This window comes from Macaca nemestrina, assembly GCF_043159975.1.
Source record: "Macaca nemestrina isolate mMacNem1 chromosome 2 unlocalized genomic scaffold, mMacNem.hap1 SUPER_2_unloc_1, whole genome shotgun sequence".
In the NCBI taxonomy this organism is placed as follows: domain Eukaryota; kingdom Metazoa; phylum Chordata; class Mammalia; order Primates; family Cercopithecidae; genus Macaca; species Macaca nemestrina.
In genome coordinates, this window is record NW_027257552.1 from 17,350 (window position 1) to 42,323 (window position 24,974).

At 45.6% G+C, this 24,974-nt stretch overlaps 1 protein-coding gene and 1 long non-coding RNA gene across 3 annotated transcripts in view; both read left to right on the forward strand.

Moving 5' to 3' along the window:
* Positions 1 to 60: 60 nt before the first annotated feature.
* Positions 61 to 4,855, forward strand: LOC105491129 (uncharacterized). Of its 2 annotated transcripts, XR_011618592.1 has the most exons (4): positions 61 to 248; positions 1,388 to 1,467; positions 3,525 to 3,762; positions 4,648 to 4,855. It is a non-coding gene; the product is annotated as an uncharacterized lncRNA (long non-coding RNA). The 2 variants fall into 2 exon arrangements; XR_011618591.1 differs by lacking the exon at positions 4,648 to 4,855 and having other exon boundaries at positions 3,525 to 3,978.
* A 10,331-nt stretch (positions 4,856 to 15,186) lies between these two features.
* The window catches only part of LOC139361017 (uncharacterized), a 50,511-nt gene continuing 40,723 nt past the window's right edge, over positions 15,187 to 24,974 (forward strand). The window contains exons 1-2 of the mRNA XM_071089515.1: positions 15,187 to 15,395; positions 15,465 to 15,859. Coding sequence (XP_070945616.1) covers positions 15,187 to 15,395; positions 15,465 to 15,859 — 604 coding nt within the window. The remainder of the gene's footprint in view (positions 15,396 to 15,464; positions 15,860 to 24,974) is intronic.

Genomic DNA, 24,974 nt, shown 5'->3' on the forward strand with positions numbered 1-24,974 from the left:
ATTGGTTACTTGGAACAATCCTGATATGACACAATAGAGGACTAGGCAAGAGCATCAATCCAGGAATTTAGGGCTCATGGGTGCCATCTTGGAGACAAGCTAGCACACCTGTAATGCTAGAAGCTGAACCCAGGAGCACCAGCAGAGGCTGTAGATTCTGGTGATGTCTCAAACACTCTTCCTGTGATCTTGATACAGTAACAAAATTTCTGGGTACCCTGAAAATGGAAAGAATAAGTTTCAACCAGGTGAATGATTAGGTGATGATGGTCACTTTGAAGTAACATGAGCCTGGCCGTGCAAATCCAGCAATGTGTTCTTGGAAAAAAATCACTGCCCTTCTCTAGGCCTTGGTTTCCTCAGCTTCAAAAAGTGTATAATAATAACTGCTTTGGGCTGAGCGCAGTGGCTCATGCCTGTAATCCCAGCACTTTGGGAGGCCGAGAAGAGCAGAGCACAAGGTCAGGAGTTCCAGACCAGCCTGGCCAATATGGTGAAACCTGTCTCTACTAAAAATACAAAAATTAGCCAGGCGTGATGGCTTGCACCTGTAGTCCCAGCTACTCAGGAGGCTGAGGCAAAAGAATCACTTGAACCCCGGAGGCAGAAGTTGCCATGAACCAAGATCGTGCCATTGCGCTCCAGCCTGGGCGACAGAGTGACACTCCATCTCAATAATAATAATAATAATAATAATAGCTGCTTTGGTCAGTTCTTACAGGGGTTCAAGGTTACATATGTAAGATACAATTATTTAGCAATTGATAAATGGTAACTATTTTAAAGAATATTGCATATTGGCCGGGCATGGTGGTTCATGCCTGTAGTCCCAGCACTTTGGGAGGCTGAGATGGGCGGATCACAAAGTCAGGAGATCGAGACCATCCTAGCTAAGACAGTGAACTCCTATCTCTACTAAAAATACAAAAAATTAGCCAGGCGTGGTGGCACACACCTGTAGTCCCAGCTACTTGGGAGGCTGAGGCAGGAGAATGGTGTGAACCCAGGAGGTGGACCTTGCAGTGAGTGGAGATTGCACCAGTGCACTCCAGCCTGGGCAACAGATCAAGACTCCATCTCAAAAAAAAAAAAAAAATGCAAATTTTGTGATATTGCCTGGTAACCATCTGAGTTGATAGACGTATTTCAGTTTTCGGAAAGAAATATTTAAATTAGTAAGAAGGTAAACCTTTCTCATTTAATAACTGATATACCATATTTCATAAAACTAAGAAAATAGAAAAAACTATCCATTGTCCTACAACTCTAATGCAATGTCATCACCGTCTTTCCTTCCAGCTTTCTTTTCCATGCATTTCCCATAACTGAAGTCAGAGTGTACATAAAAGTTTGCTTTTTGCTTCTTTCTCTTTATATCTTAATATAGAAACTTCTAACAGAGTTTGACACGGACATTTGCCCCAGTGTGTCATGCTCAGAGGAATGACTCATAGGTCCTAATGAGAGGTAAGCACTGGAAAAGGAGGGGAAATTCCATAGGTCAGCAAGGCTGCATCAGGATCAGCTGAAGTTCTGAGAGCAGATCTCACGGAGAGAATCAAAAGCTAACTAGGGGAAACAGTAGGAGTCACTAAGAGATTCTGGAAGTTGTCTAGGGATGAAAGTTGCTTAACGACTCTCTGACTCAGTTCATCTTCTATACATCAAAGATGTTACATGTCCCTACCTTTATAGGGCTGCCGGGAGGCTTCATGAAGTTCCTGCCTGTAAAGTTCCAGGCACAAAGTAAAGACGTTGCTATTAAAATGGTAAGATGTGGCTGGGCGCAGTAGCTCATGCCTGCAATCTCAGCACTTTGGGAGGCCGAGGCGGGTGGATCACGAGGTCAGGAGTTCAAGATAAGCCTGGCCAAGATGGTGAAACCTCATCTCTACTAAAAATTAGCCAGCGTGATGGCGGGCGCTGCTCGGGAGGCTGGGACAGGAGGATTGTTTGAATCCAGGAGGCAGAGGTTGCAGTGAGATGAGATCGCGCCACTGCACTTCAGCCTGGGTGATGAGGTGAGACTCCATCTCAAAAAACAAAAAACAAAACAAAGCAAATGGTAAGATGCAATGCATCAGGGTCTGGGATTTTCCCAAGTGTTTAGCAGCCTAGGAATTCTCAACAGACTTCTGAAACATAATTTATGCCCTAAAATGTTGATGACTAATATCTATGATATAGGAAAGTCTGTCTGGATATCAAGTCAGTGTGGGTTTGATCATTCATTTCAACCATTGGAAACAAACCCCAATGTCTCGAGGAGCCAGGTGGGTCACCTAAGGTTGCAATGGCAGGAGGGTGTACCACCTAGAGAGCACAAGCCCTCCTCAAAAGAGAAGCTGTTTCTGGGTTCATTGTTGCCCTATGTAAGTGTGGACCAGGGTTGCTGTTTGACGTCTACAGAGCATTATTTCAACATTCATCAGATTTAATGCACTATGATACCACATAAGCAAGGTGATGCTACTAGGGTAGGTTTTAGAAATTTACACACACACAAGTCTGCTAAAGTAGTTAGGGTGAAGGATTCCTAGCTCTGGGAGAAAGGTTACATTTTTTGCCTTATCCCCAGCTCCCCAGCTATTGGGGTTATTTGAATTATTTAACCTTGACCTGTTGGATTAGTCCATTCTCACACTACTAATAAAGACATATCTGAGACTGGGTAATTTATAAAGGAAAGAAGTTTCATTGACTCACAGTTCTACATGGCTAGGGAGGCCTCAGGAAACTTACAATTATGGTGGAAGGGGAAGCAAACATGTCCTTCTTCACATGGTAACAGCAAGGAGAAGAATGTAAGCTGAGAGAAGGGGAAAGCCCCTTATAAAACCATCAGATCTCGTGAGAACTCACTATCATGAGAATAGCATGGGGTCAATCACCCCCATGATTCAATTACCTCCTACCAGGTCCCTCCCGACTCACATGGGGATTATGAGAACTACAATTCAAGATGAGATTTGGGTGGGGACACAGCCAAACCCTATCACCTGTATTTAATTTATATAATAAAATACATTTAATTTATAAATTAGGTTAAAAGTACACATTGACACATGAAAGGTTTCAAGAAATCCTATACTAGAGCAAAGAAACTCATTTAACTGTATTCAGCCCCTTGTTTCTCACAGTATTTCATTCAAAAGCTTTCTTTTCTTTTTTTTTTTTTTTTTTTTTTTTTTTTTTGAGACAGATTCTCGCTCTGTCACCCAGGCTGGAGTGCAGTGGCCAGATCTCAGCTCACTGCAAGCTCCGCCTCCTGGGTTTACACCATTCTCCTGCCTCAGCCTCCCGAGTAGCTGGGACTACAGGCGCCCGCTACCTCGCCTGGCTAGGTGTTTTTTGTATTTTTTAGTAGAGACGGGGTTTCACCGTGTTAACCAGGATGGTCTCGATCTCCTGACCTCGTGATCCGCCTGTCTCGGCCTCCCAAAGTGCTGGGATTACAGGCTTGAGCCACCGCGCCCGGCCTCAAAAGCTTTATTTTCCATATAAAATGTATGAATGCCTTACAGAGCACACTTTGGAAAAGGATGACTGACTTTTAAAAGGAAGACCCAAACAAACCGGTCAACAGAAATGGAGTGCTGCTCTAGTGCCATGCCCGAGACACCTGCCAATAGTCCTCTGCCACTCGCCATCCCTGCATCAGCATCTGGGACATGGTCATTACACTTGACGGCTTGTCACTCCACCTCTCCTCACTCCTCAGCTCACAGAAAAGAGATTTGTGAAATACCAGCTCTGGTCTTGGTAAATATTTGTTTCCCCTGGCACCCTGGAAAATGCATTTTTAAAACTCTTCCTACACTTTCGGTGTGGCAGCAGCTTTATCAGTATGTGAAGACAGAGCGATGATGTGGCTTGGATACTTGACATTTTGTATTGTTGCAAAGTGGCAAATTGCACTGAGCTGTAAATACACTATAAATGGTGTTGTGCTGAATCATAAAGACAATTAGCATATTTCTTCCTTGTTTCTCATTTATCTTTTAGTTTGTAAACATGGAAAGCAGAGTGCGGTAAGCTTTACATGCCTTATCTGTAAAATGAGCACAGTGATACTTACGTTACAGACTTTTGTAAGCCAGAATTTTAAAAATGTTAAACTACCTAAGATAGTATAAAAAACATAGCAGCATCCAATAAATGACAATTCTTAGTATTACCTCCACACCTCCTGATAACATTAAACTCTTGGAGGATGGAAGAAAGCATGGATGTGAAGCACATACAATCACTAGAGGAAATCAGAATATTGCAATGTTTGGGGTTCCTTGAAAGTTTTTAAAGCGTGTAAGGGTCCTTAGACATGATCTTTTACAGATGAGAACGAGATGAAATGAGATTGATAAAAATTAATCAATTTGCCCACGTTTTGCACAGGAGCATAAATTACCAGCAGACAACATCTGGATTCCATACTAAGAACAAGCATCTCACTACAAAGTTACAAACTGAACATGCCTCATGCCTAAAGTGCACACACCTATTATCAATCTTCACTTTGCATGGTCCCAAAGATTCTGTAACTTTCACAAATTTGCATATTTAATAACAAATTTGAACTTTTGGGCTACTGAGTCATGTGCTGCAAATGTCACCGGTCCTTTGTCTAAGTCTCTGCGTGTATTTCAGTCAACAGGTTTTCTTCATTACGCACTGCGTTTTCTGTCCATCAGGCAGCAAAGCATCAGCGCATCCCACCACCAGATGGCGCCAGACCACTTGTGGAGGCTCTGGGGTCGCCATCAGCTTGGGACTAGAAGCTGACGAAAAACGAGAAGTTTCATTTCCGGGTTCCATTTAAACGTTCATCCTGGGCCATAAAAGCAGATGAATTAGATATGCCATTATCCTGAATATATATATTTATATTTTATTTTATATATATATATAGAGAGAGAGAGAGAGAAAGAGAGAGATAGAGTCTCGCTCTGTCACCCAGGCTGGAGTGCACTGGCGGGATCTCAATTCACTGCAACCTCCGCCTCCGGGTTCAATCGATTCTCCTGCCTCAGCCTCCTCAGTGGCTGGGATTACAGGCACGCACCACCACATCCGGCTAAATTTTGTATTTTTAGTAGAGACGGGGTTTTACCATGTTGGTCAGGCTAGTCTCGAACTCCTGAGCTCGTGATCCACCAGCCTTGGCCTCCCAAAGTGCTGGGATTACAGGCGTGAGCCACCGCGCCTGGCCTATCATGCATATTTGAACTTATTTGAGTTTAATAAAAACAGAGCAGAGAGAGAAATGGCTGGCAGACCAGCAGCTCAGAGCTCTCATGTAAGGCTTAGCGGAGAATCCTGACCCACAGTCCAATCTCCAAGCTCTACACATCTCACCAACAAAACAGGAAGCCAACACATTCTGAATCTTCTTTCCAAGATAAAGGCGACCTTTTATAGTATTTTTTTTTCGGAGACAACGGAAGCTGAAAAATAATTGCTGAGGAAGGAGGAACTTTTCTAGAAGAACTTAAATCCGAATGGGATAGTAATGAGAAGTGGAGGAGAACAAAAAAGGCATGGAAAGTAAAATCAGGAGGCAAAACAAACGTTTTAGAACAGCCAAGTGTGGGGAGTTGGAAAGTGAAGCTCTGAGTAGAAACCAGAGTTACAAAATTTCAGAGCTGGAAGGGGCCTTATGAGGAAGCAGAATTGGGCCCGAGGACTAAATAGTTGCCAAAAACCACACAGGCAATTAGTGGCAGACAAGAGAGGACCTTCCTTTTTGCTAACCAGGGCTCTTTCCATTGAAACATGTGGCCCTCTCACTATGTAACTAAAAACCTTTCACAAAATCCAAGTAAACACAGAGAAACATCCTCTCTTCTGTCTTCACTGCTTTCTCTGCCCACACCTGCACATGTGCACACACAGCCACAATTACAATAATACAGGAAATTGAAGGAAGCCATCTGAAACTTCAACGTCGGGCACAGCCGCCACAGATAACATATCAAATGCAAGGCTAGAAATCAGCACTGTTCACATTCACACAGGAAGCCCGACTCAAGCTGTTTGACCCTATTTAGTAATCAGTTCCATACTCACAAGAGAATGCCAGAACAAAAACAGAAGGAAAAGAAAAAAATAACTCCAACCCTCCTTTTCCTTTGGAAGAGGATTTATACCAAGAAGTTTAAAGAGAGGCCCAGCTGGTTTATAGAATTTTGCAGGAAATTTGGGGACCTCTGTGATGCCATTGTCTTCCCTGGCCCAGGAAAGTAGCCATACCAAGGCAGTTATGGGGATAATTCAAACAAATCAAAGCCATATTTCACCTCAATTGTGCTTATACTTTAGGCAAAAGTATTTTGGACCTAAATATTTCCGATAATCATCAGATGCATCCTGGTCTCATGGGAAATGCTGAGAAAATCTATGGGGCTACTATCCACTTACTAGCTCTGTAACCTTGGGTAACTTACTTAACTGTTCTGAGCCTCTTCCTTCCTCTACCAAAATGAGATTGATCAACTATTGTCTTCCAGAATAGTTCTGAGGTGAAAATGAGAGTCAATGTTCTATGGCATGAAGACACACCAGGAAATATTAGCCGTTTCTTTCAGACATATATGTATATTTAGTAATTATTAAATATTTAGTATATATATATATTAAATTTTATACAGTATTATATATAATTATATAAAAATTATGTATAGTAAATATTACATATATATTTAAGTTTTACACACACACACATATATATATATATATATATATATTTTTTTTTTTTTTCCTGAGACAGGGTCTCCTTCTGTCACCCTGACTAGAATGCAGTGGCAGAATCATGGCTCACAGGAGCCTCAACCTCCCTGGGCTCAGGTGATCCTCCCACCTCAGCCTCCCAAGTATCTGGGACTACAGGTGTGACACCACACACAGCTAATTTTTGTATTTTTTGTAGAGACGAGGTTTCACCATGTCGCCCAGGCTGATCTTGAACTCCTGGAGTCGAACGATCCACCTGTCTCAGTCTCCCAAAGTGTTGGGGTTACAGGGATGAGCCACCACGGCCGGCCCCATTTAATTTTTCTATTTTGTTTAATTTGTGTGGACTTGGGCCTCAAAGAGAAAAGTGAGAGGAAAATGCCTCGTGTACAGTGGAGCCACTGGCGAGTTCTCTTAGGCCTAATCTACATCTGAAGTTCTCAAATATTTTGGTCTCAGAACCCACCTACTTTCTTAAAAATTGAGGATTCCAAATGGCTTTTGAAGTGTGGCTTATTGATATTTACTATAGTCACAAATAATACTCAGGGTTGGGCACGGTAGCTCACACCTGTAATCCCAGCACTATGGGAAGCCGAGGTGGGCAGATCACTTGATGTCAGGAGTTCAAGACTAGCCTGGCCAACATGGAGAAATTCCATCTCTACTAAAAATAAAAAAATTAGCTGGGCATAGTGGTGCACGCTTGTAATCCCACCTAGTTGGGAGGCTGAGACAGGAGAATCGCTTGAACATGGGAGGTGAGGTCGCAGTAAGCTGAGATCGTGCCACTGCACGTTAGCCTGGGTGACAGAGTGAGACTCAATCTCAAAATAAAATAAATTAAATAATAATACTGGGGAAGTCTTAAATTATTTATTCATATAAAAGTAAAAGTAATATATTATATGTTAATATAAATAACACAGTTTATGAAAAATGCATTTTCCAAAACAAAACAAAAATGTGGTGAGGAGAGTGATGTCATTTACAGTTTACAGATCTCTTTAATGTCTAGCTTAATAGAAAACAGCTGGATTCTCATATCCACTCCGCTTCTACACTCAGCCTGTTGTAATAACTTGTTTTAGTGGAAGTTCGTGAAGAAAAATCAGCCTCTGTGTAGGGGAGAAATATTTTAATAGCTTTTTCAGGTATTGGTGCTTATGGTGTGATACTATACCTAAGTTCCATAAGTACTAGTTTCTTAGAAGTTAATTTCAGTGTGGAATCTGCAGCCTTAACAATGGAGTTTTGTGCAACTTTAACAATGGACTTTTTCTTCTGTTACAGGAATTCCACTGATTTATTCTGCACTTTGAATACATTTTATCTATGCATGATTTTGTAACATTTGGAAGATACTGGTTCACTGAGTTATATAGATCTTTCAATTTCAACGAATTTTTTTATACAACATCAAAAATCATTTTTTAACAATATTACCACCAATCTCATCAGAATAGTCTCTATAAGGAAACTGTCAAGCTCACTGTGATAGACATAAGTTTTCTATAGTTTTTATTTTCTCTTGAGTTCAGATTTTATCTTTGGCAACAGATACTCTTTGTTATTTTACTTGAGGTGACAATCTCACTTTATTCATTTTTGAGAAAGCATTTCTGAATTTCTCAAAACATGACTCCCAACATAGCAATGAAGGGACAGCCACCTGGTGATATTGCTCCTAATATCCACAGAAGCAGCGTATGATATTACTCCCAATATTGCAGGGAGGGTACAGCTCTTCTGTGATATTGTTCGTAGTATTCGGAGGGGGAGAGCATGACAATAATTCCAGTATCGCAGGCTGTGTTCACCTACCCTGTGATATTGTTATGAGTATCCTAGAAGGGAGAGGATGATATTACTCCCCATAGAGCAGGAGGTGTACACCCAGCCTGGGATATTGTTCCTAATATCCATGGAGGGGAGAGGCTGATATTACTCCCAATATGCCAGGGAGTGAACATCCACCCTGTGATATTCTTCTTAATATTTCAAGGCCAAGAGGTTGATATTACTCCCAGTATCGCAGACACTGTACACCCCTGTGTGATACTCTTCCTGATATCCGGAAGGGGAGAAGATGGTATTAATCCCCATATCGCAGGAGGTGAACACCCACTCTGTGATATCTTTCCTAATATGCAGGGGGAGAGAGGATAATTTCATTCCCAATATTGCAGAAGATGTACACGTCCCCCCGTGATATTGTCCTCAATATTCCAAGGCACAGAAGATGATATTACTCCCATTATCACAGAAAATGTACACCCCCCAGTGATGTTGTTCCCATGACCCAGGAGGGAAGAGGATGACATTACTTTCAATATGGCAGGGGGTGTACACGCCCCCGGTGATACTGTTCCTAATTTCCACCTGGGAGAGGATGATATTACTCCCAATATCGCAGGGGTCAAAAACACTCCTTTGATATTGTTCCTAATATCCAGGTGGGGAGAGGATGATATTCCTCCCTATATTGCAGAGGGTGTACACTTGCCTTTGATACTGTTCGCAATGTCTAGAGGGGGAGATGATATTACTCACAAAATCATAAACACGCTGTGTGTCCACCGTGGATCCTACGTTGAATTGTCTATTAATTTTAATGTCCTAAAATTTTAATAACCCTAAGGGGTCACCATTTTAGATGAAATTATACCAGGAGATTCCTCTAAGGCCAAGAGCATCCAGCTGCTCCCCTGAGAGACTCTACCCCCTACCTCAGGCTGTCCTTGGAGATGAGATGACCCTGGGGCTGATACTCACTAGACCCTCCAATAGACATGGCCACTGTGGGTATCCTGGGTCATCCCCAGACAGTTCTAAAATGCCAGGACTAGGAAAAGACAGGAGTGTGGCTGAGGACACAACGCCCTGTAAAGTTTTCACGGGGCGACCTCAACCTAAAGACATTTTGGTAATATGTATACTTAGGAAAGATGAAAAGAAGAGAGGTACAAAGATTTTTTTTTTACAGTCGAGTGTCAGATGATTTAGTCTCCGCTTTCCTCTCATGTAAAATGTTTGGAAACAGAAAAATATTTTGGCCAAGGTGGCTCACGCCTGTATTCCCAGCACTTTAGGAGGCCGAGGTGGGCGATCAGTTAAGGTCAGGAGTTCGACACCAACCTAGCCAACATGGCAAAACCCTGTCCGTACTAAAAATACAAAAATTAGCTGGACGTCGTGGTGGGCGCCTATAAGCCCAGCCACTTGGGAGGCTGAGGCAGGAGAATCGCTTGAACCTGGGAGTCAGAGGTTGCAGTGAGCTGAGACTGCGCCATTGTACTCCAGCCTGGCAACAGGGTGAGACTCTGTTTCAAAAAAAACTATATATATATATGTGTGTGTGTGTGTATATATATATATATATATACGTGTGTATATATATATATATACATTTAAAATTATCACATGTAGATAGCATTTGAAGTCATGGGACTGACTATAGTTAGAAACAAGAGAACGCAAGGAAAGTTTTTATATTTATATTTATATATAATTATATAAAATTAATATACATAATTATAATATGTAAATATATAGGCTGAGCACAGTGGCTTATACCTGTAATCCCAGCAATTTGGGAGGCCGAGGTGGGCAGATCACCTGAGGTCAGGAGTTCGAGACTAGCCTGACCAACATGGAGAAACCCCATCTCTACTAAAGATACAAAAATTAGCTAGGCATGGTGGTGCGTGCCTGTAATCCCAGCTACTCAGGAGACTGAGGCAGGAAAATCACTTGAACCCGGGAGATGGAGGTTGTGGTGAGCCCAGATTGCATCATTGCACTCCAGCCTGGGCGGCAAGGGTTAAACTCCATCTCAAAATAAATAAATAAATAAATAAATAAATAAATAAATAAATAAATAAAACAAGAAATATATATTTATGTCTAAATATATAATTATAATACATAAATGTGTATATACATACATTTATTATAAATTTATTAATATATGAAATACATTTATTTCTGAGACAGGGTCTGGCTCTGTCACCCAGGCTGGAGTGCAGTGACACTATCATAGCTCATTGGAGCCTTGAACAGATGGCTCAAGCGATCCTCCCATCTCAGCCTCCTGAGTGGCTAGGATTGCATGCATACACCACCATGCCTAGCGAATTTTAAAATTTTTTGTAGAAACAGGGTCTTCCTTTTTTGCCTAAGCTGGTCTTGAACTCCTGGGCTCAAGTGATCTTCCTGCCTCAGGCTTCCAATGTGTTAGACGTGGGCCACTGCATCTGGTCTAATGCATTTTTTAATTTGCAAGTTTATATTATTTAATATTTTGAAGTACCGAATGTGTTGAACAACCAACTTGCAGAATTCCCGAACAATGGACGGTCAGCTGTCATGTCCTGGTTCAAATCGTCCTAGCACACCAAGGCTAGAAACCTTTCGGCCAACTTCCACTTATGTCTCCCGGGGCAGGACAATGTCACTTGGCCAATTCCCACTAAGAGGGACTCTGGAAAGGCAAGAAACTATTCTGTTCTCTATAATGGAACATGACCAGAGAGAAGGCAGCTGGGGGGGCCAGCTGGGCCCTCCAACCAGCAGCGTCCACCATCGACCAACTGCCCTAGAGCTACACGGTGCTGGGCATTTGGGGGCACTGTTATCAGCAAGAGTTTCCATTTTTCTTCTCATGGGACCTTCATGCTAGTGGCAAGAGACAATTTTTTTTTTTTTTTTTTGAGACAGAGTTTTGTTCTTGTCACTCAGTCTGGAGGGCAATGGTGTAATCTCGGCTCACTGCAACTTCTGCCTCCTGGATTTAAGCAATTCTCCTGCCTCAGCCTTCCGAGTAGCTGGGATTACAGGATTGCACCACCACATCTAGCTAATTTTTGTATTTTTAGTAGAGATGGGGTTTCACCATGTTGGCCAGGCTGGTCTGGAACTCCTGAGCCACTGCACCCAGTCAAGAGGGAGATTTTAAATCAATAAGTATAATTGTGATGAATGCCAGAAAGCAGAATGTGTGTGATGGGTAGGGGACCTAAGTTATTGTCTCATATTTTAACACTTTCATAGGCAATAACTAAACACTTAGAAGCTTAAAACAACACACACCTTTAAGCCAATTTTGGCAAGCTAGGAGTTGAGCACATTTTAGTGGGTCCTGTGCTGGGGATCTCACGCTAAGCAGCTGGGCTGCATCCTCATCTGAGGCTCCACCAGGGCAGAATCCATTTCCAGGTCTGCCGAGGTTACTGGCAGAATTCATTTCCTCGGACCCGCTTAGCAAGGGCCCAGCTTTTTGCTTCCTTGCCTACGGGGCCCCTCCAAAGGTCCTTTCTCAGCACAGCATCTCCCTCCTGTAGCGCCTGCAGACGGAACCTTTCTCTCTAGTGTGGGAAGGTGATGCACTGTGACAATGACATCCCATTGCTTTTGCCAGGCTCTATGGGTTAGAAGCCAGTCACCGGTTTGGCTCGTACCCAAGGTCAGGAAGACTATGCAAGGGCATAGGTCATTGGGGGGTCAGTCACTTTAGGGTGTGGCTGTCACCACTGAACTTGGTGAGACTTTAAGGGTTGGTAGGAGCTGGCCAAGTACAGGGGTGAGGGTGTGTCAGGCAGGGGTGAGGGCATGGAGGGGGATGCAGAGGCCTGCACCCTGGAATGTCCTTTCACCCCCTGAGGTTTTGTTCTCCTGATCCCTGAGTACATCCCAGAACACGGTGGGGCCCTAGCAGGGGAGAGGTAGGGAAGTATGTGTTGTTCATCCGGGGACCTTGTTAGGCAAATCAGATTAGGGGCCAGGTTTTCAGTGGTGGGTGCGAGCGTGGGAGTGATGAGTGTGCAGGTGTGTGTGGGAAGAGCGATGGGGATGGGGTCAGGCCCAACCACCATGAAGACCTGAACTGTGCATCCACCCATCCCAGCAGCCTCCCTGAGTGAGTGCCTTCAGGGTGCAGGTCCTGTTTTACACATGGAAGTGAATCAGAGTGGGACACTGCCTTGCCTTAGAGAGGTCACACTTCTTCTCTTTCTTCTTTTTTTTTTTTTTTTTTTTTTTTTTAAATTTGTGACAGAGTCTCACTCTGTTGCCCAGGCTGGAGCACAGTGGTGTCACCTTGGCTCACTGCAACCTCTGCCTCCCAGGTTTGAGCAATTTTCCTGCCTCAGCCTCCTGGGTAGGGTAGCTGGGATGATAGGCACGCATTACCATGCCTGGCTAATTGTTGTATTTTAGTTTCACCGTATTGGCCAGGCTGGTCCCAGTCTCCTGGCCTCAAGCGATCTGCCCGCCTCAGCCTCCCAAAGTGCTGTGACTACGGGCATAAGCCACCACACCGGGCGAAAGGTCACACTTCATGCCACGTGGGTGGCAGCCACTCAGACAGCACCCCAGCTGGCGCTGGGAGTGAGGGGTGCTCAGCGTCCTAGGAAGGCAGAGGGCTGCATGAGAGGTTCGGGGAGGAAGGACTGGAGGAGGATTTGAGATTTTCACCTGAGCAGCTGGGTGGATGGAGGGGCTGTTTACAGAGAATCAGAAGAATGTGGATGAGCAGGTTAGGACACTAATAAAGCACTCTGTTTTGGCCCGCAGAAAATTTGAGATGCTTCCCTGTGTCCAGCTGGGGCTTTGGGAAAGGTCAGGGCTGGGCATCTGACTGGGATAGATGTCTCTGGCAGGCAGCAGAGCATGTGGATGGTTTGTGAAGCCCAGAAGGGCATGAGATTTCCTGTGGCAGTGCCCACTGCAAATGGAAGGGCATTTGGCCTGAGCCCAGACATATACAAGTTGGGCAGAGAAGGGGGTGGGTCCCCGGGACCCACCGAGGAGCAGCTATGGAAGTACAGGGAAACCAAGTGTGTGGGGGCACATGAAGCAGGAAGCTCAAATAAGATGAGGAAAGACGTTTTTAAAGACGATCAGGGCTGGGGACAGTGGTTCATGCCTGTAATCCCAACACTTTGGGAGGCTGAGACGAGAGGGTAGCTTGAGGCCAGGAGTTTGAGACCAGCCTGAGCAACATAGGGAGACCCCATTTCTATAAATAAATAAATACCATTGGAACTTGGCATTTCAGGCGGGGAACAGCAAACACATGAAAGCTTTGAGGCAGGAAAGGGAAGTGATTAGCGCTCGCTCCTGGTTCCTTTATCAGACCTTAAAGAGATGCAGAGACATTTCAGGTACTCCTTGGCCAAGCTCCTTCAGGGAAGCCCTAAGTTCGCTTCTACTTCCCATCTATTAATTTTTTTTTTTTTTTCTTTTTTGGAGACAGAGTCTCATTCTGTCGCCCAGGCAGGAGCGCATGCAGTGGCACCATCTCAGTTCACTACAACCTCCACCTCCCGGGTTCAAACGATTCTCCTGCCTCAGCCTTCCCAGTAGCTGGAACCACAGGTACGCGCCACCACGATCGGCTAAGTTTTTGTATTTTTAGCAGAGATTGGGTTTCATCTTGTTGGCCAGGCTGGTTTCGAACTCCCGGCCTCAAGTGATCCACCTGCCTGGGCCCCACAAAGTGCTGGGATTACAGGTGCTGAGCCACCGCGCCCGGCCCTACTTCACTCCTAACGCCCACCATACGTGCTTCCAAATGTTTGCTGAATGACAAGGTGAACGAGTGAATGGGACTACGTGACTTCGGGCAGCAGGCCATCCTATTCCTTGGACCTCAGTTTCCCTTTTTGTAAAGCAAGCCTGTCTCTCGCTCTCTGCCCTAAAAGCCTGAGTTCTGGGCTTGAGATGAGCGCGTCCTGTAGAGCAGACTCCAGGTGGACGTTGAGCTGGGTCTTCTAGGAGGCCAGGATCCGGCCAGCTCTTGCGTCCGGTCCTCCCCCAGGACCCCGCACGCCCAGTCCCAGCGCCGCCCCGCCCAACCTCCCTTTGTTCCCCCCAGGCCCCGCCCTCTCCGTGCAGCTCGCTCCCCATTGGTCGGGGGGCGGGCCCTGGGCGACCGGCACCGCTGGGGGCGGGGCGGCGGGCGGGACGGTGTGCACCTGCGCGGTGTGTTTCCCGGCCGGGGCCCCGCGCCAGGTGCAGCTCCTTGATCCCAGCCGGATCCTGAGCGGGGAACACGGGCTGAAGCGGCGGCGGCGGCCCCGCCCCGGGGCTCCATTGTTGAGGCTGCGGCGGCTCTGTCGGCTGCTCAGCTGCGCTCCAGTCGGCCCAGGCGCCGCGGCGAGGAGCTAGCGCTGCGAGGCGGCGGCTTGAGGTGAGACGGCGGGACGGGCGACGGGGTCTCCGGACCGGGCGGGGGTCTCTGCCCCGGGCGTGGCGGCTCCAAGCTGGGCTCCGCAGGGTCCGAGGTCGGGATCCGGGGTCCTTGCGCCTGGGCTTTGTCTCGGGCTCGGGTGGCACCGGGGGCTTCGCGCCTGCTGCGATACCGGGTGGGCCCGCGCGGGGGTCCTGGTCGCCCTGCGGGTGGGGGCCGGTCCCTACTGCTCCTCGGCTCCCCGCGTCTGTCGCGGAGGGGGCTGCATGGACCCGGGCGCTGGCTTCTGCCCGGTCCCCCGCGGCGTGGCTGGTCCCCGCGTACGGCAGAGGGGGCCCTGCGAGGTCCCACTCGTGGGGCGGGGCCGGGTCACCGCGAGTGGGAGACTCCGCCGCCCTCCCTGCCCTCCCTGGCAGCGAGACTGCTTCGCCAGACTCACCGAGGGGACTGCGCGAACCTTCGGACGAGGGAGTCCGTGACTCAGGGTGGGGGCTCTTTCCCGGCCCCGCATGACGGCTTCCTGAGTGTTTTGTCACCTATATAGGTGGCTGCGTGGACCCGCGCGCGTGGGTCCTGGCCGCCCTGCTAGTGGGGCTGCGCGCCGCTCCGTGGCTCGTCTGGGTCGACCCCGCCTGGGACGCGCGTGTAGTGGGGGTCCGTGCGCGGGGTGCGCGGTTGGTGGGGGCGCACTGCCCCCGCCCCATGGTTTATCCTCTCACTTGCCTGGCGGGAGGAAGCGAGAGGCGCGGGCCCAGAGCTGTCGCGCAGCGGCCACACAGACCGCACTGACCTCTGCCCTGGCTGGCGGGTCCCGGGGGGCGAGGGGCTGTCACCGCGCGTCCCACCGCCGCGCTTCCTGCTCTGGCCCCGGGCTAGGCTCTGATTGGAGGGAGCAGGGCCCTTCTGCCCCGCGCTTCTTGATTTCTTCCGTTAGTAATGGTAAGGAAAAAAAATCTGGAAAGCCAGATTGAACTTTGTAGCTCTCAGCGCTTGGAGAGTGGAAGAAACTCTCCCAAGAATTTGGCGGGCTGGAAAATGCGTTTCAAGCAGGAGCATCCACACCCACGGAATGAGGCCAAGGCAGTTACAGTTAGAGGTCAGATTTATGAGGGGGAGAGCCAGAGTGAGGTCCGTGGGTGGGGAGACCTGATGCTGCCCCTCAGACGTGTATTTCTCAGACACCAAAGAAAGTGGAATCACTCCTTAGTGAATGCTTTCATCAAACTTTTGAAAAACCTGTAATGTCCCAGGAAGGAAAATCGAACTGGACAGTTTTCCCCTTTTAAGAGTGTTAAACGTCCCGGAGACAAACAGCAGAAGGCTCAAGGAGTCCAAATACTCAACCTGAAGTTCTTTCTGAACAAAAGATGGTGTATAAGTAACAGGCATAGGAGACAAAACTGAACTAATGACCGCAGCTGTGGCTCCTAGCCCTGTAGCATGTCATGCAGGCCCTTTTGCCTTCTCTGCCCTCCGCTGTCCCAGACCCCAAGGCTACCGCGCACCTCCAGTCATCAGCTCCTGCCGACCCATTGCTATGAACTCTGTTTCTGTGGCTCCCTTCTCTCTGAAGTTTTGCTTGTTCTCCTGAAGTCCTGGTCTTTAAGAGCTTATGATCTGCAGGGACAGATTGGCTTTGGGTAGTACAAGTTAACGGTAGCACAGCTTGAAAAATGCTCTGATAGAGGTGCGCAGGCAGTTTGTGCATGCTGGTAAATGCGAGGTCCTTTTTCAATACCATGAATCCAACTATTCATGCTATTTTAAATCTGCAATTCTTTGACTCTCCAGAGGGTTTTTAGATTAATTTTTTTTCTATTACTTCCTAGTGTTTGTTGCATAGTTCAGAGTACTTGATTAAAACTTACCAGGTCGGCCGGGTGCGGTGGCTCACGCCTGTAATCCGAGGACTTTGGGAGGTCTAGGCAGGCGGATCACTTGAGGTCAGGAGTTCGAGACCAACCTGGCCAACATGGTGAAACCCTGTCTCTACTAAAAATACAAAAATTAGTTGGGCGTGGTGGTGGGCGCCTGTAATCGCAGCTCCTCAGGAGGCTGAGGCAGGAGAATAGCTTGAACCCAGGAGGCGGAGGTTGCAGTGAGTGAAATGGCTCCACTGCACTCCAGCCTGGGCCATAGAGTGAGACTTCCTCTCAAAACAAAAACAAAAACAATGTACTGGGTCTACCTCCGGCTCTGGAATTCTCCTGGAAGGCCTTCTCTTCTGGGCTTCATTTTTCTCACTTTTGAGGATCATAAACTACATAATTTCCAAGAATTTTTGCCCTACACCTTTAATTCTTTCAAGCAAATATAGCAGAGAAAAATTCTCTTTCCCGCAATGGTGTAAATAATGGAGGCCTTTGAAAATGCGGATTCTAAAGTGGAAGTTCTTTTTCTTCTTCCCCTTTGTTTCCTTTTAAACGAGTTTAGTTACATGAGTATATACTTTATCTCAGAGTTGAGGACAAGTATCTATGATGAAAGCTTAAGCAGCTTTTTGGCAATATCTTGCATATTCTTCACAATTGTGTTTTATGTGTAGCATCTTCCCTATATCCAGTTGGTTTGTTTTTTTTCTCATTAATGGAGTTGTTGAGCTCAGACCTTTTCAGGAGCAGTTTGTTGATCTTTTAAGTGTCATGTGAAATACGTTCCAATTTAACTTTTTTTTTTTTGGTGAGTAAAATGGGAGTAAATGGAAATTTGAGAGTGCCTTGAGTAGATGTACTTGGCTTTGTGTAATGGTTTGAAGCATAGTTTAAAATTACCACTTGTGGCCGGGTGTGGTAGCTCACACCTGTAATCCCAACACTTTGGGAGGGCAAGGCAGGCAGATCACGAGGTTAGAAGATGGAGACCATCCTGGCTAACACGGTGAAACCCCGTCTCCACTAAAAATACAAAAAATTAGCTGAATGTGGTGGCACACACCTGTAGTCTCAGCTACTCGGGAGGCTGAGGCAGGAGAATCACTTGAACCCGGGAGGTGGAGCTTGCAGTGAGCCGAGGTTGCACCACTGCACTCCGGCCTGGGTGACAGAGTGAGACTCCATCTCAAAAAAAAAAAAAAAAAAACCACTTATAAAAAATTGCATCACATGTTGAATGACCTATAAAGGAGTTACAATTCTAAGGAATATGGTAATTAATTCTTTAAAATAGTCAGGCCGGGTGCTGTGGTTTACACCTGTAATGCCAGCGCTTTAGGAGGCTAAGGTGCGAGGATCACTTGAGCCCAAGATTAGAAGCTGCAGTGAGCTGTAATCATACCACTGCACTCCTGTCTGTGTGACGGAGTGAAACCCTTTGTCTAAAAGATAAAAAGGTAAATAAATAATTTAAAAATAAAATACTAAGCTCCTTTCCAATTTATCTGTTTGGTAAGGTGGGAATTTGATGTGCTTGAGTTTCTTAAAACCATGTGTCTTTGTAGAAAGGAGACACAATTTTCTCTGCTATTCCTAGTTATTTGGATGATTATAGGGATTAAAAATAGCCATTTGGTCAAGTCTTGAGCTACTGAATTACAATTATTGCTTCACTCAGTAGGATTTTGCCTTTATTTTGATTTGCATTCTTATCTTAGTTTAGGAAAAGATCTTTGCTATATGCCCCATGCACTTTGTTCTTTTGGGGAATCTGATCTTAGGAGAGGGCTTCAAAACACGACCAGATTTTCTTTATGGTTTTCTAGATTTTATTAATGTCTTAATAAAACTTAACTAGTTAATGCTGCTTCTGTGTCAAAGTATTTTTCATTTAGAGTAGGCTTGATTTTTATATGCATTAAATGAAAGGAAGTCTCTCACGGAAGGGGACACATGGGTATGGAGAAGACAGAGGGTGTGTGTGTGTGTGTATGTATATATATATATATATATATATATATATATATATATATATTTTTTTTTTTTTTTTTTTTTTTTTTTGGAGACGGAGTTTTGCTCTGTTGCCCAGGCTGGAGTGCAGTGGCAGGATCTCGGCTCACTGTAAGCTCCGCCACCTGGGTTCACTCCATTCTCCTACCGCAGCCTGCCACCATGCCCGGCTAATTTTTTGTATTTTTAGTAGAAACAGGATTTCACTGTGCTAGGCAGGATGGTCTCCAACTCCTGACTTCGTGATCTGCCCGCCTCGGCCTTCCAGAGTGCTGGGGATTACAGGTGTGAGCCACTGCGCCTGGCCGACAGAGGATGTATTTTTGAGCTCTACATTTCAGAGTTCTTTTCTCTAGCCCTGGCCTGGGTCCCAAACAGGGAACTTAATTCACTCTATCACTGAAGTATACTCTTGCTTTGATGCCATTGGTATGTTGTCCTAGAGATTTGCTGTGGCTTCTAGGAGTGTTTCAGAGTTAAGAACTAATGCAACCTCTCTTTTGTCAGTTTGAGTCTATAAACCATCTTGTTTCCTTTAGCGTTATCTCCCTGGAACTGGAAGGTCAGAGATGAAGTTTTCTTAGATTATAAGTCTCAGTCTTTGCTATCTACCTTCGTCTGTCTCCCATGTCACCTGCTGTTTTTTTTTCCCCCTGTTTTTCATTTTAATGTTTTTATTGGATAGGTGTCTATTATTGCAGCCTACTTCAAAACATCTTTGGATATTGACAGGATATAAGTATGAATAATATGTAAAAGATAACTTATTCTAGTTCTTTTGAGCAGAGGATTTGGTTTCGATATGTGGCCCTATTAAAGCTTTTGTTAAGTCCAAGTACTTTCTGAACTTCAGTTCCCTTACCTGTAAAATGGAGTTAGTTGTTAGTAATACCTGTTCTGCCTAACTCAGGAGATTGTTTTGAGGATCAAACGAAATTATGAATGTAATGGAATTTTGTAAATTTTAAATGAAATATTGTATTACCTAAGATTTTTTTTTTAAACGACGTATTAAGAATGGAATGAATCTGGGTTTTCCTTTGAAATCCCAAATGTTTAATGTACAGAGAAGTTTTAATGTGTCTGTTGGGGAGCTTCATTAGGATTGTTTTCTATCTTTAATTGGCCAGTATTGTTTTATATGTTAGCATTTTTGGGGAACATCAAAATTTGTGTTTCAGTTATCATTAATATTTTACAAAGTTATTGAATGTGCATGATTTAGCCTTTAACAATCTCTTCAATTATTTACATTCCCATGTAAAAAATGCAGTAATGAACGTCCATGTAAATAACATTTCCATGGTTCAGTGAAGCATAATTTCTTGACATCTCAGTTTCTAAGTGCCCTGTGTTGAGGTTGGGAAAGCTAAAGGGCAGTCAGAGGTCAAGGTCAGCAAAGCGTCACCTTTGACGTTTGAAATCCAGCAGCAGGTATCACAGTGAACCCCATTCCAGCATCCAGGAAGTTTCTCTGCCCTGCCTCTCCTCCAGCCACCTCAGAATCTGTGTCTGCGGTGTTGGTCCTGCTTTCCTGTCTCTCCTCTGCCTTTTCTTTCTCTTCACCAACTTCTACCGAGTGCCTCTGATGTCTCAGACAGTGGCAGTAGGAGTACAAAGGCTAATAAACCCGGCCCTGGTCCTCAAAGAATTTATGTTTTCTGTGCAGATATTAAGTGACACTGCCATATATAGTGTTGACAAACATTGATACAGATTTCCTGTGAAGTGCAGAAGCACCATCCTAGAAGCAGAGATGCAGAGGCAACACTGGTGACTCACATGGAGAGCTGGAGTTCTTGGTCTAGTGGGATAAACTGACCTGGACATCATTTCAGTGCAGCGGAGTGAGTGCTGGGATGGGCTCCCTTGGGGCATCTGGGGCTGGGTTTGTCTGGTGTTTAGTCTCCTGCCTGGTACTTAGAGTTTATCAGTAAGATGAGTGTTGGGAGGCTTCTAAGTGAAAAGAAAGGCAATCACTTACCTGAAACCTAAAATTTGTAGGTATTCTGGGCCATTTATAATTCACTGAATCTGTTTTGTCAGAACAAGTCTATCATTTATTGTTTTGGATGGAGTGTGGCCAGCCCTGCCTTGCGATGTAAGGAAATCAGGAAACGCTTGTCAGGTGTCAACACTGTGCCAGACACTCTTCTAGGGGTTTCCACGTGAATCACTGTATTCATTTCTGTTGCTGCTTTACCACATTTCCACAAATTTAGTGACTTAAAACAATTGAAATTGTATCATCTCACAGTTCTATGGGGCAGAAGGCTGACGTGGATGTGACTGGGCAAAAATCACCATGTGGGCTGGGCTGCATTCCTCACTGGAGAATTGTTTCCAAGTGCTTTTGGCCAAATATAGTTCCCTGTGGTTGCAGGACTGAGGTGTCTGTTCCCTTGCTCTCCATCTGTTGGGAGCTGCCCTCAGCTCCTGAGGCCTCTATCTGGTCTTTGCACGTAATCCCATCAGCTCAAGACTAGGTAGGCCAGGGACCTGGTCAGGCTCTCCAGTTCCCCTGTGTGCATTTCTCTTCTTGCACTCGGAGAAAGTTCTATTCCCTATTTTAAAATATTTTTTTGAGATGGAATCTCGCACTGTTGCCCAGGCTGGAGTGCAGTAGCGTGATCTCAGCTCACTGCAACCTCTACCTCCCGAGTTCAAGTGATTCTCCTGCTTCAGCCTCCTGAGTAGCTGGGACTACAGTTGCCCGCGACGACACCCGACTAATTTTTGTATTTTTAGTAGAGATGGGTTTCACCATTTTAGCCAGGATGGTCTCCATCTCTTGATCTCGTGATCCGCCTGCCTTAGCCTTCCAAAGTGTGGAGATTACAGGTGTGAGCCACTGCGCCTGGCCAGTTCTATGCTCTTAGAGGCTCATGGGATTAGATTGGACCTCCCTGGATAGCCCAGGATACTCTTCCTAAGGCCTGTGGCAAAGCCCTTTTGCTGCACGACATAGTCACAGGTCTCGGGGGCTGGAATCTCCCACCACAGTTACTGATCCACTTACTACAGCAGCCTGGGAGGTGCTTTTTGTTGCCTCTGGTTAACAGATATCTTTTGTTTGTTTGTTTGTTTTGCAAATTGGCAGGAACATGAAGATCCTTTTTTTTTTTTTTTTTTTTTTTGAGACGGAGTCTCATTCTCTTGCCCGGGCTGAAGTGCAGTGGTGCAGTCTTGGCTCACCACAACTTCCACCTCCCAGGTTCAAGCAGTTCTCCTGCCTCAGCCTCCTGAGTAGCTGGAACCACAGGCACGTACCACCAAGCCTGGCTAATTTTTGTATTTTTAGTACAGACGGGGTTTCAGTATGTTGGCCAGGCTGGTCACAAACTCCTGACCTCGTGATCCGCCCGCCTTGGCCTCCCAAAGTGCTGGGATTACAGGCGTGAGCAACCACACCCAGCCATGAAGATCCTTCTTAAATGAAAAAACCGTTCCTCTGACGTGATGTGAGGTTGTTGGTGAGACTGATAGCAGTGGAGACAGGTCCATCAGAAATGAAGCTAAACTTTGTTTTCTGGAGTATTTTGATAGCCTGCCCTGATCATGTAAGTTTTGCTAAGAAGTCATTAGAGTAATTCCTCTACTGGAAGAAACACCATATGGGGAATTTGGGGCCTTCCCTTTTCAAGTTTTACACAAAGGACTCTTCATGGGCGAAAAGTACATGATTCCAGGTCCATTTCTAGAATGGAAACAGCTGCATCAACCCAACAGCGATTCACATTCCTGAGTTTGAGAGAATCTGATTGTTTCAAGGCTGAAGCCAAAAGCCCAATAAACAATGTTTGTACCTTTATTCGTAGTTAGGAATTAGGTGCATCCTGTGGTCAAGCAAACAACTGATGGTGGTCACCAAGTAGTTTAAAACCAAGTAGGACCTCATTTTATCATGTGGGTGTTGTTGATTTTCTTAACTAAGTTTTTATTTTCCTGTGCAATAAATTACAAACTCTGACTTGAAATGCATTTCCTTTAATAAACCAGAATCTAGGGCCGGGCGCGGTGGCTCACGCCTGTAATCCCAGACTTTGGGAGACCAAGGAGGGTGGATCACGAGGTCAGGAGATTGAGACCATCCTGGCTGTGGTGAAACCCTGCCTCTACTAAAAATACAAAAAATTAGCCAGGCATGGTGGCGGGCACCTGTAGTCCCAGGTACTCGGGAGGCTGAGGCAAGAGAATGGCGTGAACCTGGGAGGCAGACCTTGCAGTGAGCGGAGATCACGCCACTGCACTCCAGCCTGAATGACAAAGCAAGACTGTCTCAAAAAAAAAAGAAAAAAAGAAAAAAAAAAAAGAAACCAGAATGTATAATCCTAAGGTTTTTAACCTGGCTTTCAGGACTTTGTGAAGTCCCCAAAATCCTGTGCAACAATTTTGTGTATCTGCATCCATGTGTGTTTATGGGGAGATGATTTATAGTTCTCCATACTTTTTCAAAGTGGTTGGATTCCAAAAAATTTTAGAATACACCACTTTGGCCTAGTGTAGTGGCTCACACCTGTAATCCCAGAACTTAGGGAGGCTGAGGCAGTAGGATCCACTGAGGTCAGCAATTTAAGACCAGCAACATAGCGAGACCTCCACCTCTACCAAAAAAAAAAAAAAGAGAAAGAATGCTGGGCATGGTGGTGCACACCTGTGGTTCTAGCTGCTCGAGAGGTCGATCACCTGATCCCAATAATTTGAGGCTGTAGTAAGTTAGAATTATACCACCGCACTCCAGCCCGGGCAACAGAGCAAGACCCTCTCTCAAACAAAAACAAAAACAAAAAACCATATCTCTTAATATACTATTGTTGTTGGTCAAGTATCAGATTTTGTTTAAAAACTAAATACTCTTTTTTTTTTTTTTGAGATGGAGTCTCGCTCTGTCGCCCAGGCTGGAGTGCAGTGGCATAGTCTCAGCTCACTGCAAGCTCCGCCTCCTGGGTTCACACCATTCTCCTGCCTCAACCTCCTGAGTAGCTGGGACTACAGGCGCCTGCCACCACGCCTGGCTAGTATTTTGTATTTTTAATAGAGACGGGGTTTCACCGTGTTAGCCAGGATGGTCTCGATCTCCTGACCTCGTGATCCGCCCACCTTGGCTTCCCAAAGTGCTGGGATTACAGGTAAATACTCACTTTTAGCAAAGTTGTACAGGCCTACAGCTCTAAGAGTCAGAAATTAACAAGGCTTAGGACAAAACCCAGCAATCCCCCACCTTACCTTTCTCCACTCTGATCCCTGCTCCTTGGAGGTTACTGTGTTTATGTTTTAGCTCGTTCTTCTAGATTGTGTGAAAGACAGGGAGGTGTCCTACTATGGAAGACAAGGATTCAGGCTGCTTACCTTCCCCGCTCCTCCTGTTGCCCACGTTTTTCTCCCCCATCCTCTCAGTATAATTATTGTGATAGTGAGGCCAGGCACGGTGGCTCGTGACTTATCCCAGATTTTTGGGAGGCCGAGGTGGGCAGATCACTTGAGGCCAGGAGTTGAAGGCCAGCCTGGCCAACACAGTGAAACCCCGTCTCTACTAAAAAATACAAAAATTAGTCAGTTGTAGTGTTGCACACCTGTAGTTCCAGCTACTCAGGAGGATGAGGCACAAGAATTGCTTGAACCTGAGAGGTGGAGGTTGCAGTGAGCTGAGATCGCACCATAAGCTGAGATTGCACCACTGCACTCCAACCTGGGCAACAGAGGTAGATTCTGTCTCAAAAAAATTATTTTGATAGTGCGATACATAGTATAATAGTGTATATATTTAGTATTCTTCCTGGTTTTTGGCCCACAGCTTCTAAAACCCTTGTAATTTCCTGAGTGATAGGAACATCATTGGTTATAATATTTGGTCTTAGGTTTCAATCCCTGACACAAGAGCTTCTAAGACTTTGGGAATCTCTGGGGTGATAGGAGTGTCTTTTGTATGATAATGAGATGACAGGGGGCTTCGGCCCCTAGACAGGTTCAGGATCAGGGCTGGTTGCCAGAAAGATGAGTCATGATTATAGAGTTGGACATGTCAGCCCCACACCTACCTCCGGGAGGGGAGACGAGACAGGCTGGAGATTGAGCTAGTCATGGGTAGCCAGTGACTTAATCATGTTGATGTTATTAAAACTCCATAAAACCCTCTAAATACTGGGTTTGGGGAGCTTCTGGTTTGGTGAACT